Below are 20,780 nucleotides of genomic sequence, written 5' to 3'. Positions count from 1 at the left end.
TGAAAGCTGTGGAAAAAGCTTGAGAATGAATTAACTTTTGGGCTCGACAGTAAACATTGTGGGTTAGACAGCTTTGTACTAATGTACAGTATTTATGCCTGTCACCGTGTCTACTTGGTTTTGTAAAACCGGAATTGTGGCTAATTACGTTGATAATCACTATCAGCACGAAAGCATAGTTTAAAATACAAAGAGAAATCAATTCCAGTTGATATGCCTTGTTTTGTTTTTCACGTTATCTTTATTTATATAACATTATATGTAGTAACATTTTTGGTCCGACAGAAAATGTTTTTTCTAACATCTGTGTGTAATTTGAATATTTTACCAAGGCAAGTATGGATACATCGTGTCTTTTTTGTCTCTTTCTCAGCACTGATACTGCACGTATACACAAAAACAGACTTACACCTAATTACATTCACAAGTACCTATTGAAGTGTAATGGGCCAGCCAGAATTTGAATGTACAGCCACTTTCTTTGTGGCTGTGCATAATCTAATGCTAAGAATAGGAAAATGATAGCTGAGCATTGAACAGCGTGGAACAATCCATGGTCAGAGCGAAGGACATCGTGACTAGTGTGGCATTGATTCTAAAGCTCTCTGTATGGAGTCTTAAGACATACATTATGTATTTGGTATTGGTTTGGTCCATACAGAGCAATAGAACATGTAAAGAATATAGCTGTAGGCCACTATGGAGGTTGGAACAGCACACAATGAATCACTTGTGGTGTGATCCAAAAATATAGTTTTCCTTTGTGAATCAATTCATACTTGTACTGCCTCATCTTCTCTCATTATTTCATCAAAACTGAACAATCAAGCTGAATCAGCCAATCAAAGTAATACCATCTTGAATGAAATTGTATATGATTAATCAGCAAACCTTTGAAGGTTAAAATCTCAGTCGTATTCAAAGCACGAAATGACGAAGGTGAACATTATTAGAGTCCATTATGCTTGAAATAGCTTTTCTGTCAAGTCAATTTATCAATTTGAATGTTTTCACATCTGCAGCATAATAATACAGCAAGAGCACACTAAAGCTAAAAAGCTAATAAAGAATATGAACCACTGCCTAACTAGTTTGGTTCATGTTTATCGAGATAAAAAAAATTAAGCCAACGCCGAAGTGCCAAAAACTGCAGTTCCTTGAACGGCTAAATGAGGCTCCAAAAGAGATTTAATCCCCACAGACCCCCATGTTAAAATGCCCAATTTTACAGCAGAATAAATGTTTACAGCCTGGTACAAAAAAAAAAAAAAAAAAAATAACGGTTTTGGTCTCTATAGCTTCATGAGAGCTGTGCCCCCACAGCTCTCATGAAGCTATAGAGACCAAAACCGTTATTTTTTTATTTTTTTTATGCATAATTAAGGGCGTTCCACTTTGAATGACAGGTCGCTTCCGTTACAGGAGGTGAGCATAGACCATAGACTGTAAAAATAGTGGACGTAGCATCCGTGACGTTGAAGCCTGATATGTTTATTGAGGTAGAAGTAGGGTCGCTTTCCCATAGACTTCTATTAGAACAGACTTCTTTTTGCAACCAGTGGAGTCGTCCCCTGCTGGAAATTAAATAGAATGCAGGTTGAAGGCCCCAACGTCCCTTCCAGGCACCGCTGCCTGGAAGGCGCTAGGATTAGGCAATGGTTAGGGTTAGGGTTAGAATTTCACGGTAAGCCAATCCGATTAAGGCAGAGAGGGGCAGGACATGCCGTTGCCATCCTGGGAAAAAAATACTCCGTCATCATCTTGGCAGTGTCTGAAGTCGCCTAACTCCCAAGTGTCGATGTAGTTGAGACGGACAGGACTGAGGGGAATGAAGCCTACATATTCATGCCATAGACTGTAAAATTAATGGACAAAGGTTCCAGGCCTGAAAAGTACACTTGATGGTGTTTAAAGCCCCCCAATGTCGACTTCAAGGCAGCGCTGCGACAATCCACTTCAAGGCACCTAACCCTAACCAATTCCACTCCTCTTGGCTAAACCTAAATAACCCAACAAACGAAGGCTATGACTCATAGCCAATCAGAGGGAGAGTAGGGCGGGTCATACCTTTCTCATGCCTTTGCCATCCACTTTGAGATTCATTTTGGCTCTTCGGGAAACCTATGAGTGATATCACGGAGACTATATCCATAATCTTTTTACAATCTACGATATTGATGAGTGTTTCCTAGAGCGTAGGAGGAAATTGTTTGTCTTGCAACTGTGCCCTTGGTCTACAATACCACACTGATGTACTGCTCTGCTGAGAATGAATTGAAATAATGAACAAAATAAAAGCAGATAACAATAACACCCAAGGTCAGAAAAGGACTATAATTTTCATACAGACTGTCATTGTTCAAATGAAAGCCTAACAGGCTTTAAAGGCTCCAGCACTCCTTCTGTTGATCTTCCATTCACTGTCAATACTGCAGGTGTGCTTCTTGACAACCTTCCATGGATTCCAATTTGGGATCATAAAAGTGATCCATCAGAGCGATGGCATATGGTTATTATTCAGCTAAGTGATACTACACATCGATGCACCACGCATGTGACCGCGCAGAGGCCATCCAAACATGTGTCCGCTGACACATTCAGCTCACAGTCCGACCACAGCAGTTACACAGTAGCATGTCATCTGAAGAATGATTCAGTCTGAGAAATGTTTCTGCACGGCCTCGGAGGTTTGCGCCTGAAACAGATTTCAGTGGTCATAATATCATCACGTTTTCCGGGTGAGTGGAGATTTCTTACGTAAGCTTACAGCTTGCTTTACGGAGTACGGAGAAGAGGGTTTAAAAAAGTAAAAACAATACGTGCACAGAATAAGGCTTTTGTTATGAATAATTCTAGCCCATCATCTGTATTGTACTGTTCAGATTTGTCTTTTTGTTTCTGTATTATTATTATAAAACAACGACGAGAACTGCTACTGCCTCCAAGCCATGGTCAAACTCTACACTGTGGTGGGACCGGCACAGCGCTCTGCCTGCAGGTTGATGACCGCTCCTTTGCTCTGAGGTCCCTGTGGTCACTGATCTTTTAACAAGCCTCATCTCTGTTCCGGGTGAATGAACTCCCCCACTGAAAACAAGACACCAGAGTCATTTCCGATCACACGCCACAGGCTGAAAACCCCCCATTTTCAGACGGCAATTTTTAGACAAACAAACACCGCTGCCGGGCGCCCGGGCAGCTCAGTCGGTAGAGCGGGCGCCAATATATAGAGGTTTACGCCTCGACGCAGCGGGCCCAGGTTCGACTCCGACTTGTGGACCTTTGCTGCAGGTCTCTCTCCCCTTTCATTTCTTCAGCTGTCCTGTCAATAAAGGCTTAAAAATACCCCCAAAAAAGGGTTAGGGGTTAGCTCTCCAGAGAGCCAGGATCACAGCAGGCGGGCAATATGATAATAACATCCTAACACAAGTTTCACTCTCAGGGCCAGATGGACATTTGTGAATGTAGCGTTATCAGCGGCACGGCCAACCCGCAGAAAGCGCACACTGTGATACTTCAGCTCACGTCGTATTTACCAAACCTGCAGTTCTTCGGGTAATCGGCGCCTTACTCCGCCCACTATACCGTAAATTGCGCCGTAGCAAAGCGTTAAGTACTGGTGCTATGATACGGCTGAGTGCAGACTGCGATCTCCCCACTGCTGATGCCATGACTGTTTGAAATGATCCTGATGCCAATATGTGTAATGTAGCGAGGAGTTTAACAACTGCTGGAATGGAATGTGAATGACTTTGATTTCTTCCAGTAACTGGAAGTGCTTATGGTGCGTTCGTTTTGTCCACCGAAGTCGATTTACAAGTCGTTTTCCGGAGTTACGAACCGGAAGTTGCAAAAAGAACGCCACCGAGGTCGTATATACGACTCGTCAAGTTGTCTGAACTCAGAGGACCCCGAGTTCACTTTCAAAGATGGCTACGTCGTGCATCACACGTAGTAAACATTGTGGTTTTATACAATTTTAAGCACTTTTGTATTTGTTGTAACCAAATGAAGAAGTTGTACACATAGCGCTGTATACTGCTACCTATAGGCATGTCTCTACAGTCTTATTAGGAGTTAAATACCGTCTAATTAGTTATTTTGTAGCTTGTGCCGCTGAAATTGGCTAGAGACGCTCGGTTGCTATATGATAACAACGGCTTTAAGCCGAGCCTTGAGCAGAAAGCAGAGCAGTAGCCTAACGTTAACGTTAATCAAAACGTAATTTTCATGTATCAAACTGTGAAATATATTTGTGTAATATGTCAATAACTGGGTGAATAGAATCCTAAATGTTACTACAAATTTTACAAAAATCCGTCTTTTCGCTGACTCGTAGTATCGTGTGACCAAAAAGAACGCAACAACCCCGCGGTTATTTGTTACATGGATGTGACGTCACACTTGAGCTACTAGTCACGATTACAAGACAAAAAGAACGCACCATAAATCTGTAACGCTTAATGATTTTCTGCGCTTTTACCTCAGTGCGGCCTGTTTGTACATACCTCGCCATGCTTTAACTTTCTGTGACATTAGAAATACTTTGAAAGTACTTTCAAACTAATGTTAAGTTACATAAAGGATCGCAGAGTGGAAAGTCGTGCCGCACCACGGACCACCTATGTGGAACAAGTTTTTTAGTTTTATTAGCAGAAGTGCTAATAAACAGTATATTAGCCTACTACAGCTTTCACTACTGTTGATGCCCGGAGCAGCCATGTTGGATTTTAAGGTTGGCGTTGGTCAGAGTTGGTGATGTTCTCCCACTTTCCGAGCTGGAAATCCAACTTCAGGGGGCGTTCCATTTGAAATTACCGACCGGTAACTTGTATATTCCGACTTCGTGTTCACATGAATCGCACCATAAACATCTAAAATATGTACAATTACTTACAAACTATATGAGGTGCATAAGCACTATCTTTCAGAATGAATTATATGTATATTTTATAAATATAAAAAAATGAACTTTAATTATATAGCACTTATTTGATATTGTCGGTGTCAGAGAATTCTGTTTTACTCATTATGAGCGAGAATACAGTATGTGATTCTGCAGATGCAAGCCGGTCGTTAAATAGGACAATGATGCAGCCTAATACATCTTGTCATAGTTCTTTGTTTTGAAAGGCATTTTTTAAATTTGTTTTAATCTTGTTTGCCACGAATACTTTGTACATGTTTTGTCCGAAATCTTTTTAAATATGATACTGAAGAGTTGGTGTGGTAGGCAGGGGTGAATTCGATGAAAAGGTCTTGCCGGTACTACTACTGTAACCCTCATCACTTCATATTGTTCTCCTCCCGCCCCCAGCGTATGCATCCCTGAACACACGCATTCCATTTTTTTTTGGCGTAAAAAGAATGTCAGCCAACCACCAAAATGTTTGGAATTTTGGTGGAGGCATTTATCATTCGTCCTTGCCAGTGCAAATGACAGCAATAAAAGTGTGTGGTTTGAATAAAATAACGTAAAAAGTAGTGCTGTCAAACGATTAAAATATGTAATCGCGATTAATCGCATTAATGTCATAGTTAACTGCAATTAATCGCACATTTTTATCGGATTGCTTTTTTGTCCCATTATTTTTTCTCATTTTAATGCTCTTATCAACATGAAGAAGTGGATTGCCTTGCTTTGTGCTTTCGTCGCCTGGCTTTGACGAGGGGGCGGAGAATTGGCATCAGCTGGGTGCTTTGGTCATCAAGTGGTATTTCAGACTGGACATGCTGCGATGATCGCTTCGTTCACAATGACAAAACGCACACATCGCTTTGGTCTTGTCAAGGGAACCATTTGGCAACTTTTTTAAAGTAAACTTTCCATTGAGAATCTTATTGGCATCCATTTCGGCGTCTCGCGCACGCCATCCACTCCAAACCTAACGTTAGCCTGCTACTCTTTGGCCGGATCGCAAGCCCAAACAAGTGTGTGCGTCGTGCCGGTTGTTTCGTTTCCAGCCAATAAACCAGAGCATGTTTATTTCTCCTTTAAGGAATGCTGCGTGGACTAGCCTGACCTTCCTCCGCAGCGCTGAGGAAGTAGGTCTGGCTATGTGAGATTACCGCCCTCCTGCCCATCCTCCAGAGTGGTTTCCCGCTCTATCTCTGCCCTGCCCCCGGCTCCTTTCTTCAGCTCCCAAAGCCACTCGCTAATAAACAGCAGATAAATCATGTCACAATGAATGCTTACTTTTGTCTCTGGAAGAGTTCCACGAACAAGCGCAGCATCAAGGCTCTGCGTTTTGCGAGCAGCGTCGAATCGGTCACACTTTGGAGACGCGTCTGTGCTTTTAGTATTCCAGGGGCCACGAAATGAATTTGAGAAGAAGGCACTAGAAGCTGCCCGCAGAGGGAAAAAGGAGGCATATATAGGTTGACACTTTTCTCTAGCTGCTTAACTCTTTCCAGTAACACCTTGTCTAGGTGGACAGCAATGGACACAAATACGTCAGCAGCACACGAGCAGCTGCAGTCCTCCGCCAGTGTCCGTCCTGGATCTGTTCGGAACGGATTTGACAGATCTCACAGCCCGAAGTACACAATCATGAACCCTGGCTGTATAGATTAGACAGCTGGATTCTACTGTCTGTGAGAAGTAAGAAAGGAAAGAATATGTCATATATAAGAAAGTTTTTTTTTTTTTTTTTTTTTTTTAACCTCAAGCCTTGTCTTAAATGGACCCTCACCCCGAAACAAGGCTTGATATTGACTTAGACGTGTGTCAGAGTTATAGGCCAAGTTGAGAGTTGTTGACCGATGACGTTCAGGGCTACGCGTGTTTGTGTTGAGCCCGAAAGCAAAGAGAAAGCTTGAGATTCATCGTACAGCGTGTGAGCTTTTCGAAGGCCAAATGTACTATACTACGCTTTGATCGTTTTCTTTCAGCAGGATGCTCTGTGGGCGCTGGTATTGAGCAGTAAAAATCAATGTTATGAGTACTGCTTTACTGATAATAACACATATAGAAATCTGACTATTGAACTACACTTGTGTGACGTGAAGTTTTAGAAATTGCAAAATGACTTTTAATAGCCTGAAATAAACTCTATAAAGAAATGAGATCTGCTGTTTCTCAAAACCCAGACCTCGCTATTCCTATTCCTCCTACTCTTGCCGGACACGGTTTCAAGTTTTTACTGATGGGGGGTGTAGGTAAGTCATTTTTCTTTCGACTTTTCCTTGTCTGCTCTTGCCAAAATGTTGATATTTTCCCAAACATTACAAAAATACCCACCATTAATCACAAGGGCCATTTAAGAAGTGGTGCGATTGCATACCAAGTAAATGGAAAGAAGCGATTATATACGCAAATCTGCAAAGGGTGGTAAAAGGGAGCATGGTAAAAAAAAAAAAAAAAAAAAAAAAAAGCTTTCAGCTTAAGCAAAAGAATGACACTTGTCCTGAGGCTTTATGAGTCTGCTTCATGAACGCACAGACACGGCAGGAAAAAGGACACGGACCGGAGGGAAATAACAGAAAGAGCCTGACTTCCCCCTGCAAATGGAGTTCAGTGAGAGGCTGAGCTAAACACAACACACAAGACACGGCCGGTGCTAGCGAGCTTACAGCTAATGTCTGCACAATCAGCATCTTGGTCGTTTGGGCCAAATGAAAGGTCAAATTTTTTTGAAAGAAGAAAGGCAGAAATTTCCTTTGTTTTCTGTCTAAACACACCTTTAAAAGGTGATGGTAGGGGTGTGTTTTATTTGTTTTTTTTTACCTTTGGAAAGAGCCAGGGTAGCTGTTTTCAGTCATTATGAATGTACCGGCTGTCGGCTGTACGGTTCCCTTCATATTTGGCGTAAAACATGTAAGAGTGGTGTCCATCTTCTCATCTAACTCCCAGCAAGACAGCAAATAAGCGTTTTCCCAAAAATGGCAAACTCAACCTTTAAAGTGCTCATATTATGCTTTTTGGCTTTCTCCCTTTCCTTTATTGTGTTATATATCTTTTTGTGCATGTTATAGGTTTACAAAGTGAAAAAGCCCAAAGTCCACCCCAAAGGGACTTACCATCTCCAACAGAAAACACTGTTCCCAAACTGCTCCAAACAGCTCTACTGTAGTCCAGCCTTTACTTCAGAGACAAACGTGGTCACTTTGTAACACACGTTCTAATGCTCGCCTAGCTGCTAGCGTAGCACGCCCTCATACTCTGCTTCTGACTGGCTAGTAGTCCTTACCTAGCTACTGCGCATGTGCGACTTCCAACAAAGATGGAACAGAAGTGAGATGTCTCACTCTGTAGCTAAAACAGAGAGCTCAACACACAGGGTGAAAAGAGGAGCTGCAGCAATGTGCAGTACAACAAAAATATGGTGTTTTTTGAAAATGAAACCATGTAAACCCTTTTCTGGTACAACCTCTAAATACAATTATGAACCTGAAAATGAGCATAATATGAGCACTTTAATGTTAAAATGTTACACATGCTAATGCTGCTTCTTCAAAGGGATACTCTGAAGACTTTTAACCGGCTTTGTGGGTAGTATATGCAAACAAACTGTGTTGGACTTCCCTCTATGTTGCCAGAGCCCAGAAAATCGCCGCTCCTTTTACTGGTGGATTTTACTGGTAGATGTGGCGGGTAGCTCCAGGTCCTGTTCCGGTGCACCTTGTCTGCACACATTGCACACACTGCGATGACACAGAGCCGGTTGAAAATCTGTAAATTTAACCTTTAGCAATTTGGCCTTACTGATCATTTAAACAATGAATTGAACCACTTGCAGGTCAGATGTGGTCCTCCTCAGTGACACACAATATTGATCTCACCCCAAAAAACTTGCTGACCTCAAACACCAGCACAGCACAAACACACACACACACACACACCTGAACCCTCCTGACTGACATGTGGTTTACATGGATAGGGATTTCAACACAGAATAACTACTTCCCTTCCCTCCTTCTGTGCAGCTTCTGTCCTTCCTATAAGTTTAGACATAAATAGAACTCTTAATATTTGATAGGGCAACAGCTGGTTGCAATAATAGCAGCACTTTTGTGTTGCTATGTTGAGAGAAGTGGCAGGACATTTTCTCATGGAGAGGTCGTGAAAGATACACGCCATCTGCACTTGCCTTATTTCTCCTCCTCTATAAAGACGGAGAAGGGGGCTGTTGTTGGCTCCATCCTTCAGATCCGAGTGTCATCACCGTCGGCTGACGAGCAAGTGCACCGCAGACTGCGAGCAGGAAGGCCTGGATAACACTTGTAATCACTGGAGTGGAAAGCTGATTTTCTGAGGCCTCTTTCTGCTGAGGCAGCTTCACATTTTTGTACGTCTCTGCATTCATTTGTTCTGCAACCATACAGCATTTTTGTTTTTTGATAGATGTATCTGGAATGGCCATGAAAAGAACCGTGTGTCTTTGAGACGGAGAGGCTGTGAAAGTACAGGTATGCGCTATGGGAATATTGCACTTTTAACTTGGTCTTACACATTTGAAACAGTCTGATGCAGCCGAATAATGTTCAGACACAAGGCTTCTATGCATGACTCCAAATTAGCACTCACCCGGACACCGACGCACACACGGTGACGCGCTCAACGTTTCCACTGATCTGTCGCTCAGACTGTTGCGCTCTCTCTCTCTCTCTCTCTCTCTCTCTCTCTCTCTCTCTCTCTCTCTCTCTCTCTCAGTCGTGAGTCCTCTCTGACTGACTCGTCGTGCCAAGACTGTCTCTCTCGTCGGACGCAGCGCACTGTGAGCGCACCACGGCTTTTTATTTTTGTTAAGACGCGGTTTGCCCAAAGTTCCGTTTTACAAACGCGGGAGATTTCTTGGAGGTAAAATTACACGACAGACGCAGTATAACCACCAGCTCTGGCGAAGGTGGCGAGTGGGCGGCTTTAGACGCCAACGCCGTGCGTAATTCTCGGGGAGCAGGTGGATGGAGAGGCTGGCGGGATGCAGCTTTCCGGCATGTCGGCGCAGCTTCGGAGCGGCTGGACACCATATCCTCAGCTGAAGGACACCTTGACACGATGGGCTTGATATTAATTTTCAATGTAACAGTAAGTGATGCTATTGACATATTTTTGTCTAAATGTGTTACGGTGCTCATCAAATCAGTCCTCATCTAGCCCATAGGCATTTCTGAGTGGACTTTGGCTTGCTTTTGCGCACTTTAATGCAATCATTTCATAGTCAGGTCTGTTTTTTGTCTGCTCAAAGTTTTTTTGTAATTTTTTTTTTTTGCCATGAATACTCGCGCTAATTCATTGCGCACTGTAAATTCGTATATGCCACCCAAAATGCAATTAACGGATTCAAATGAACTCAAACCAATCACATGAGCTTTATGCGCACTCTAATGTCTAGTTCTGCCTGTGGGGGATAAGAGGAGGGTAGATGTACGCTCCTTCATCCAACGTAATTGGAACAGGTGCAACCAGCAGAATTGTGTGAGTTAGCAGGGGAAGTTGTTTTGGAAATATGTCAGGGACAATACCGGGTTTTGTCTTTCAATAAGAAAGGGCAAAAGGTCTGATGGCTGCTGCAGCCATTTTATGTCAAAGTGTGCTTGCGAAGGAAGAAAAACCGACCTGCTCCCTGTTGGAGGAGAGTTTCAACTTGGCAATAAAGTGAGCTGGACATGATCACACACAATTCAATGATATTGTATTTATAGTATCATATCATAACGAGAGTTACCTCAAGACACTTTACAGATAGACTGTTAGGTCTAGACCACACTCTATCATTTACAAGGACCCAACTGGAAAAACCTCCTTTTAGGCAAAAACCTTGGACAGACCCCAGGCTCTTTGCAGGGCGGCATCCGTACAGATATACAGATAAAGAGAAATAGGATTCATAATAATTATGGCGCACACAGCCAGGAAGTTATGGTGTGAGGCTGCATCAAGCAAAACTGCTGGCAGAGCTTCATCTGTTCACAGCCGGTGCTGAGCTGAAAGGCAGCTCCTGACATCCATACTGCAATTTATATTTCTCTCTGAGTCGCTGTGAGCCCATTAGACTTTTCCATTGCAAGAGTTTTAATAGACCACCGAATAACCCTTTACTTTTAATAATATGTAACAATTACCCTGCCTGATAATTAAACTCCGAGATGTTACCAAATAATACCAACACTTAACACAGTAATTACCCTTCCTGCTTTCAGTGGATGTATGACTAGTGCTGATTGCTTTTCTGTGCACTCTCCCCTGCATATCTATCACACCCACATAGGCACATAGGTGTATAATGGATCTCCACCGAAATCTTTGCAAGGGCCAATAGAGATTCTTTTTGAGGATTTACACTCTTGCACTTAAAAGTAATACGACTGTAATGAACTCAGACCCCATTTTTAATGAGAGTTTTATGGTTTTATGAGAGAAGTGTAATCACATTCAGACTAAAATGGTAAGGATTCTGCTTTGAAAATTTGACTTCATTTGTGTCCAATAAAATTCTCTTCTCAAAGTTATGAGAAGGCAGTGTGACGCATGTAACTGCTCTCACAAGGTTAAGAAAGCCTCTACAGTGAGACGGCTTGTAGATCATTTTGGCCTCCAAAATTCGGCTCTGAATCGTACTAATAAGTAGAGTGGTTAGCAGCTAAATGCCACTGTAGTGGTCTGAGTCAAATACTCCCTCAAAAAACTGAGGGTTGATGGGTGCAGCCATGTGGAAATAGACAGACCAACACTGTTCCAGAGGTGAATGGCCACCAAAGGATTCCTATTGGCCAGACTTAGTTCTCTTTATCACTGGAATCGGTTGACAAACCTAAATTACATATTTTTTGACTCTAATGAGCATTTGTGGTCAGTTTTTAACATATTATAAAATATATATATAGATATACTCATTTATTAAGGAAAAACCTTTTGTAGATTTTTATAATAGACACACACATCCTCAGTAGTGCATGCACACGCATTCACCACACACAGACAGTAATTGCAAGCAACAATTATTCAACAATACCCCTCAGTAGCACAAAGCGGACTGTCTAAAGTGGGCTGCCTTGTGCCAATCACATGTAGGCCTAATACAGGTAAATTATAAAAAAAAGCAAGAAATGGACAAAATGTCCCTGATGCTGACACCACCGGAGAAGAGTGCGTGATATTGCCACAGATCCGGAGCTGTTTGTCCCCGAGATCAATTGAATAAACATTTGTCTTCTGCAGCGCAGTGCCCTTGACGTGCTCTCGCTCAGGCGGACCCTTTTGCATGTATGCATATGTGGGGGAGGCACGCACACACACACGCACGCATTGACACACGCACACGCACACGCACACGCACACACACACACACACACACACACACAGCATTAGGGTCTGGACTGTGTTAGAAAGTGAGAAAAGAGTGTAAGACCAGACGAGATCCAGCTGAAATGTTGACATTGGCACAAGTATGGCTCTAAAGTAAAGGTTGTGATTTTGTAGTCACACAGTCTTTGTGAAATTTTAATAAACTAGACACGTCAGTGCAAAATTGTGCAAATCATTGTCATGACTAGAGCTGCAAAGAGTAATCGATTAGTTATCTAACTATTAAATGAATCGCTCAATGAATCGGTTGAGTCATGTTTTATGAAAAAAAATTTAATTTCTCTGATTCCAGCTTCTTAAATGTGAATATTTTCTAGTTTCTCCACTCCTCTGTGACAGTAAAGTGAATGTCTTTGAGTTGTGGACAAAACCGGGACATTTGAGGACGTCATCTCGGACTTTTGGGAAACACTGATCGGCATTTTTAATCGCTGTCTGACATTTTATAGACCAAATAAAGAATCGATTAATTGAGAAAATAATCGACAGATTAAACGACAAACGAAAATAACCGTTAGTTTGCAGTCCTAGTCGTGACATAAAAGTTGTATGTTGAATTGGGAATGGGTTTGGGCTCCCTCTCTCTCTCTCTGCTGTGTGAGAAAAGGGCCAAAAGTTGTTGTTTTTAAAAGCTGCACATCATGTCAGATTTGAACTTGGCTGGATTGGCATCTTGGCATCTTCTCCATGTCTCTGTCTGCCAAATGCTTGCCGTGAGGCGAATCAGTAATATTGAGGATAACAAGAACTAAATATGTGAAGGACATAGTCTGGAGTATTCTCTAGAGAGAATATTTTACATGTTACGGTGTGTAAGCATTTATGTAAAGTAATGTTGCAACTGCTGCCATGGATTTTGAAGTACTTTAATTATTTGTCAAAAGAAATGTTTTTCTCATGTTTTTCTCTCTCTCTCCTCTGTCTCTCTCTCTCTCTCTCTCTCTCTCTCCATAGATCGATCTTGCTAGTTTTTTTTGTTTCTCTACAGCTGGGATGTGATACTTGTTTCCTCGTTAATGAAAATCCCCAGTCATCCCGATCCCCAGAGCCCCAAACCCCTAGACCCCAAAGTGTTTAAACCCTTAGACCCCCAATGTGTCACATTCCCATTACCCCAGGCTTATTTTAGAACTTGAAGACCCTTTACCCTGCTTTCAACAGTCTTGCATGGTAATAGCAATGCTTTTGAGCATGTAACATCTTAACCTCAAACCCAATAATATCTACCTTATCCAAGCTCCTTTAACATCTATCCCTACCATCTTTAGGAATGCGGAACCCTTTGACACCCTAAACCTCTCAGCCATCATGGCCTTGGATCAGTGGCCCTTTCTCCCGACTGTCCCCAACATCTCCATCCCTGAGCCCCTCCTGTACGACAGCTACATGCAGGGGAATGAGTCCAACCTGGACCTGAACATCTCCAAGGCCAGGGAGCCTCACCAGGACAAGACCAGCTCTGTGGTCATCACCCTCATCTACTTCATAGTATGCGCCGTGGGGTTGTGCGGCAACGCCCTGGTCATATATGTCATCCTGCGATATGCCAAAATGAAGACGGTGACCAACATCTACATCCTGAACCTGGCGGTGGCCGATGTTCTGTGCATGATGAGCCTGCCGTTCATCGCCCTGCAGCTGACGCTGGTGCACTGGCCCTTCGGAGAGGTGCTGTGCAGGGTGATCATGACTGTCGGTAGGTGTAAGAGCAGAAGGCTTATGGTACACTTGAGAAAGCAGCAGCAGTTTTAATGGGCAAAGAAACCCTTTTGGCTTCCTCAATTATCCTGAAATCATTGTCTGCTGCAGTTGCAATTGAAAGAAAACCCCAATAAACATCTGTACTTTTTTTAAGTATTAAGACTTCAGTTGCAAATAGACCTCAAAAGTGTGGTTCCGGAAGTGAAAATCCAAATCATTTTCTCCATAAGGATTTTTGATTATTAGCCATAATGTCTAAACCACCCAAGGTAGACCGACCACGAGCTACGAGATTGTGAAACGAAGGGTTATGTTCCCGTAGAAGGCGCAAGTCTGTATGAAATCAACCTTGTTTTATTTGCGATGTCACGGAGGAGTACCACACTACCAACAATCTCAAGTGTAACAGCTGCGTCACTGATTGGTGGAGCTCGCCGTTACCGTGGAAATGTTTACCCAACCCGCGGACGGCTATAGCAAGCTGCTACCACTGAAGTCTATGGTCACTTTGACGTTTTTAAAATGTTCTTTTGCGCCATATCAAATGTTTTATGGGTACGATTCATCTCGTAGCAGGTTGGCTTGGTTCCAGGCTCAAAACTCTTTATAGAAGCATATTCTGAAACATCAATGGTGCAATTGAATGGGTAATATCACTTCCAGAACCAGAGCCGTTCAAAAGTGGGCAGTCACTGTTGAGCTCTATTAAAGAGTGTTTATTCAAAATCTTAAGACATTTAAGTGTCTTAAAGGTATAGTTTAACAATTTGGGATATACTCTTATTCTATTTTTTTTTTTTTTTTTTTGCCAAGCTAAGCTAAGCTAACCGTCTCCTCGTTGTAGCTTCATCTTTAAATAAGCGTCCTTCCCTCAATGCTGAGCTATTCCTTTAAGTGTATAGATTATAGATGCTGCATAGACTTTAGTTGCAATTCAAACAGTGTTGGTCATGCCAGTTGTCTTACTAAAAGCCTTTATCATTCTGTATAAAATTACCGATACATATTTTCATTTTACTTTTCTTTCTCAACTCCTCCACTTCTCCCCTCTACTCTCTCCCAGACTCTCTCAATCAGTTCACCAGCATCTTCTGTCTGATGGTGATGAGCATCGATAGGTACTTCGCTGTGGTCCACCCTATTAAGTCCACAAAATGGCGGAAGCCCCGTGTGGCCAAGCTTATCAACCTGACGGTGTGGTGTGTGTCCCTGTTAGTCATCCTACCTACTTTGATCTTTAGTGGCCTTCACAAGGAGCAAACATGTGGGATCGAGTGGCCGGAGCCCCAGGATGTCTATTACACAGCCTTCATAATCTATACCTTCTTCATTGGGTTCTGCCTACCTCTAGCAGTCATATGTCTGTGCTACCTGCTCATTATAGTCAAGGTAAGAGTCCAAATGTGGGACATATAATGCAAGATAATTATAATTTTCTCCATTCAGTTCAATAACAAGATTATTACTGGCTACAGGACTAGAATGATGAACAAACATCCAACCGTCACCAACATAGTGGAAGTTTTTTGGCCATTTAAGTCATGTTAAATTCAGATTCAGATAAATGGCTCATTTTAAAATGTCACTGTTGCATAAGAATGTAGTTAATGGTTGACAACTTTGAAATGATGGACATTTTTTGCCACAGCACAGTTAACTATCTTTATTTAAGATATTTTTACTTAGGCTAATATGTTATATATGACAACCAACATCACGATTAATAACAATTAGGTTAACATTAAATTTTACAGTATAGGACACAAGCTAGCTAGCCCTGGAAGGCTATATAGGCTAGCTAGAGAAATTTAACATTTTAATTTCGCAGGCATTCGTTAACATTGTAATGAGAATAATGACGAAAATACAGCAGATAGTAGGACATTTTCTCAAATAGAGACTTATATGGTTAAAAACGTTTGTCAAGTTGGATTAAAGCAACAAAAACACGATTTGATTTGACAAAGTGTGATTACCGGAAGCACAAACTATAAGGGCACTCAGAGAACAAACCTCCACAAACGCATTACCTATCTCACAATGTTAATCCAGTGTGAATTTTCCCATTAGGGAAGTCATTTTTCCAATTATTCTGACACCACATGAATGCAGCACAAACGCCCTATCTCGCAATGTTAATTAGTAAAAAAAAAAAAAATTGTGTATCCGTGATTCAAAGCTGCTCCAAAATTGAATGGCTTCTTCCTTTGCCAATGCTACACTCTTCCACCAAGTTTGGGCCCATAGTATTTCCATAATCCAGCTGAAAGACCAAAAACATTAGCCTGTTTTAATCAATAGTACTGCAGCCATTCAGCTCATGACGTTACATGGCTTGTATGGACTTTATTGGAACTAAAATAAAAAAAAATGTATTGCATGGATGTCTGAGTGACTAAAATGTTTGCGTCCCCTCTGATAGCCATTTGCTTGGTCCAGGAACAGGGCTATGAGCTAGCTAGCACTTACTGGTTGGTTAGAATTCTGAAAATGTTGAGAGGTGATTTTTATAATCTGTTTCCTAGGCTCTTAATGAAAATAGTTCGACATTTTGGTTAACAAACTAATTTGCTTACTTGTCATGGGTTAGATAAGAATACGACTCATATACCTGTCTGTTAAATTTGAAGCTAACGCAAGCATCCGATTAGCTCACCTTAGCAAAAGCACCTCTGAAGATCCCTAATTAGCACGTTGTATATTGTTTGCTAAGGTCACCGTGCCCGACCAAGAAATAATCCAGCATAACTTTATGTAAAACCCCAACTTGATGATTTTTGCACGTTTATTAAGCTTTCAACAGAGCCGCTAGCTACTTCCTGTCTTTAGGCCAAGCTACAAAAGCAGTCTCCTGGTTGTAGCTTCATATTTAACAGGAAGATATTACATTGTCAAATACTATTGTCAAAAAGCATCCAAGGGTATAACAAAATGTCAAAGTTTAACTTTAAGATATTTTAGTTGTCTCATAGTGTTAACTGTGCTTTTATACTTAAGAGATTTTAAGCCACTGACAGTCCATTCCTTTGCCAGGTAAAGTCGTCCGGCATGCGGGTGGGTTCCAGCAAGCGCAAGCGCTCTGAGCGTAAGGTAACACGGATGGTGTCCATAGTGGTGGCGGTGTTTGTCCTCTGTTGGCTGCCTTTCTACATATTCAACGTCACCTCCGTCACCAGCTCCATCAACCCCACCTCTGCCGCGAAGAGCACCTTCGACTTTGTCGTGGTGCTGGGCTACGCCAACAGCTGCGCCAACCCCATCCTGTACGCCTTCCTGTCGGACAACTTCAAGAAGAGCTTTCAGAACGTCCTATGCCTGAAAAAGGTGGCAGGCCTGGACGAGATAGAGCGCAGTGACAGCAGGGCAGACAGGAGCAGGATGGTTAACGATGCTGTACTCCACGCCAACCTGGAGACTCACAATGCTGCCCTGCTGAATGGCGAGCTACAGACCAGCATCTGAGCAGCGGCAGTCACATCCAACGAGCCCAGAGAGACGGACAGATGAGCTGCCACTATAGTGACTCCTGTTCAAAGATGTGGGGGCCGGACGATGATGTAATAGCTGCTGCTCGTGGACATCGACACATGGACAAAGTCTAGGTGAAAAATACATAATTTCTTAAGGGAAAGTCCACTGACTCCAGCTCAAAACTCTTAATATTTGGGTTGAATTTGCCCTGAGACGAAAATGATTGACTAAAGTGATTTCAAACACAACAGAGACAAGTGATGTTCGAGTCAAACATAAATAGGAGTGCTGTTAATGGTTCTATTGAGTTGTCAGAAGTCATGCAGACTGAACGAAAATCAAAACGAGACGCAGGATCAGAGAATGGACTGCTGTGGACCCACAGGAGAAATACTGGGGCTGCTTCACCCATGGTAGAGTGAGAGAGCTAGACGGGATTGAGCACCATCCAGGCGCTCCTTGATGGAGCGTTTTGAGAGCTATGGAGGGTCGGCATTGATTTCTCTGAATGTGGAAATACTGCTGAAGAAGACAGTCAAACATTTCAGTTGGAAACAGCCAGCACTGTAATTCTGTAGAGTCTTTAAAAGAAAAACTAAATCAAAAATCTTGAGCCAAAGGGAAAACGATTCATGGTCATGTTTTATACATACTATCTGATTAGCTTGGTCCTATGTGATCAACCAGGCATGTATATATACATATTTACAACAAACGAAGGATGGTCTTTTCTCTGTACTGCTGGCATCTCCACGGGAGGAGCTGCATCGATCCGTGAACCTTTGATTTGAACATCCAGGGTTATTGATTAAGTTAAAGAAAACATCTCTTGACCTTGTTCTCTTTACAACAAAACGGCTTGACTTTGGTTTTCTGTCAACGTCTGGGGGAAAGCTTCTGACATGGACGACTCCGTGTCCTGACCAAATTATATTTCAAAGGGCATTCCCTGTTGTAAAATTCTGTTCTTGTAGTGCATCAAGGGCAGCTCTGAAACTATGTGTGAAACCCGTCATGTGTACTTTACACTACACTGTGTCCTGGTCTTAACAATAGTTGCTCCCTGTGCCAGCGGTGTCATTGTAAAGAGCCCATTTCTACTTGTGAAGTGCTGTGTTTTGACAATTTAAGATTTCCTCCTGAGTTTAATGTTGAAATGTGGTCACTGCCCTTAGCTTCACATTTGGTTCAGCCAGCACATGCTTTGCTAAAATGCCTAAATTTCACAGAAGGCAGAAATGAAATGTGTATTGTAGTCAAAGAGGGAGAGAGAGAGGCAGGGGGAGAAGGAGATACAGAGACAGGAGATAGAAAGGACTAACGCTTGTGTTGTTTTGTATCTACGGAGAACATAACACATACTGTAAAGAGAAAGCTTAAGATTTCAGTAGACTTAATGGATACATCTGACAGGAAGAGAGCAAGGTGTGTGAGTCATTAAGAGAAACAGAACTTGAAACACCTGTATAATAAATTCAGACGTTGTTAGAAGCCTTCTAATGGCCATTTTGGAAGTCGCCAGCTCTGGGGCTACAATGGCTCAGAAAGCCACTTTTTGTCAAAATATAAATTGTATGCTTTTGTAATTGTGTACCACATACCACAAAAATCTTACCATTAACCTGTCAAAGGAACTTGACTCGATGCATCTCACATCTCTCAGTGGCATTCGCTACACCAGATGAATAGTGAAAACAGCAGGCAGCAGCTATAGTTAAAAGTGCATACAACTCCAGTTTATCGCTCTTTATAATTAGTGGCTTCTCAAGGGACACAAGACTGTCAGGATGCTAGATTGATTAATTGAATAATCAATCAATCAATCAATCAACCAACCAACCAACCAATTACTCGATCAGTGGAACATCATGGACCATGTTTGTTTTTTATAGCCATGCTAGCGGTGTAGCAAAGCTAGGCCGTCAGTTCATCACTTTGGTCCATATTGAAACATCACAACAGCTTTTGGATGGACAGACTGTCATGAAATTTGGGATGGACCAGGGGTTGATGCATACACTGTATAAGTAGGGCCAAAACATCTCAATCACCCCCCTGGTAGCTGGCTGCAGTATAAGTCATAAATTCCGCCACCTCCATGTTAGTGGATGGGACATGGGCCTAACTTAAAAAATCTAAGTAAACGTCACATACATTTTTCCCAAAGATGGTTTCTGTCATTTTAGGTAAGTTTGGTTTTTATTAGTGCTATAAAAACGGGCTGAAACGTCATGATTGACAGCTGTGATTGACTCACGATTGGTCGGGTGGGTGTAGACTCTGGCTCCAAAATTACAAGATGGAAGCACCCATATCCAGGATGTTTTGGCTTCACCTTTGTACAGCGGGAGGAAGTCTCCCATACAGTCTATGGTATAGACATTCATGGTCCCCAGAGGATGACCAGTAATAACTTTGGTGATCCCTTAACTTTACATCAACATCAGGTCAATTTTTTTTATTTTCCCAGCACTTTAAGACCAAATACCTGCTAAACTAATGACATTCCCGTCAGCTTCATCTGTACTTTGTTTACTGCTACTAAGGATATGTTAGCATACTAACACGCTACCCAATCAGTACCAGACACCCAATTTGTTCAGGACGTATTTCCTGACCAATGGTCTGTCCCGACCCTAATCATTCAGGGTCAACGCCTAACCTTAACTATTTACCTGCATAGAACAAATCAGGTTTCCGTTACGATCGTTGATCAAAGATGCATACGGTTAATATTACATCTTATGTAATATCTGCATGTCAGTGTTGTCATTGAGAGCATGTTAGCGTGCTGATGTTAGCATTGAGCTGCTAGCATGACTTTAGACTATTAGTCGTTGCTTAGAATTGAAATGTACACATTGTCCAAAATGAAACAGCTCCAGTGAAGAAATATGGTTTTAAAACTTTGAACCTAAACTTCCACAAATCAACATCATTATCAGCTATTATGAATTAGCTAGCTGGTTGATTAGCTAGCTAAAACAATAGCAGTTTGCTTGGTTAAATGGTCTGACTCCACTAAACCACAGTAGAGCAAGCGCCAAAGGAGCTACAACAAAAAACCTCGTCACAATAACCTGGATTTGGAAACCTTATCACTCCGTTAATGCTAAATGAATAAGCCCACATCCACAGCAGACACCTATTTCCGTTTTAGCTATCAGGCACAGTCACTTTTATCCACCGGACCTCCATGATGGAGCTACACCTAGTTGCCAGGAGATTTGTCAAACAACTGCAAAGTCTCTATGGTAATAAGGTCCTTGCCATATGCTGCGGTGTCAGTGTGGTGTTCCCG

At 42.1% G+C, this 20,780-nt stretch overlaps 1 protein-coding gene across 1 annotated transcript; it reads left to right on the top strand.

Moving 5' to 3' along the window:
• The first annotated feature begins 13,615 nt into the window (after positions 1 to 13,615).
• Positions 13,616 to 18,108, top strand: sstr2a (somatostatin receptor 2a). Its single transcript, XM_028568069.1, has 3 exons — positions 13,616 to 14,003; positions 15,072 to 15,397; positions 17,042 to 18,108. Exons 1-3 carry the CDS (start codon positions 13,616 to 13,618, stop codon positions 17,468 to 17,470), a joined length of 1,143 nt encoding a protein of 380 aa, XP_028423870.1. The 3' UTR covers positions 17,471 to 18,108.
• The last annotated feature ends 2,672 nt before the right edge of the window (positions 18,109 to 20,780 follow it).

This window comes from Perca flavescens, chromosome 21 (assembly GCF_004354835.1).
Source record: "Perca flavescens isolate YP-PL-M2 chromosome 21, PFLA_1.0, whole genome shotgun sequence".
Taxonomy (NCBI): domain Eukaryota; kingdom Metazoa; phylum Chordata; class Actinopteri; order Perciformes; family Percidae; genus Perca; species Perca flavescens.
This window is presented reverse-complemented; position numbering and strand designations above follow the sequence as displayed.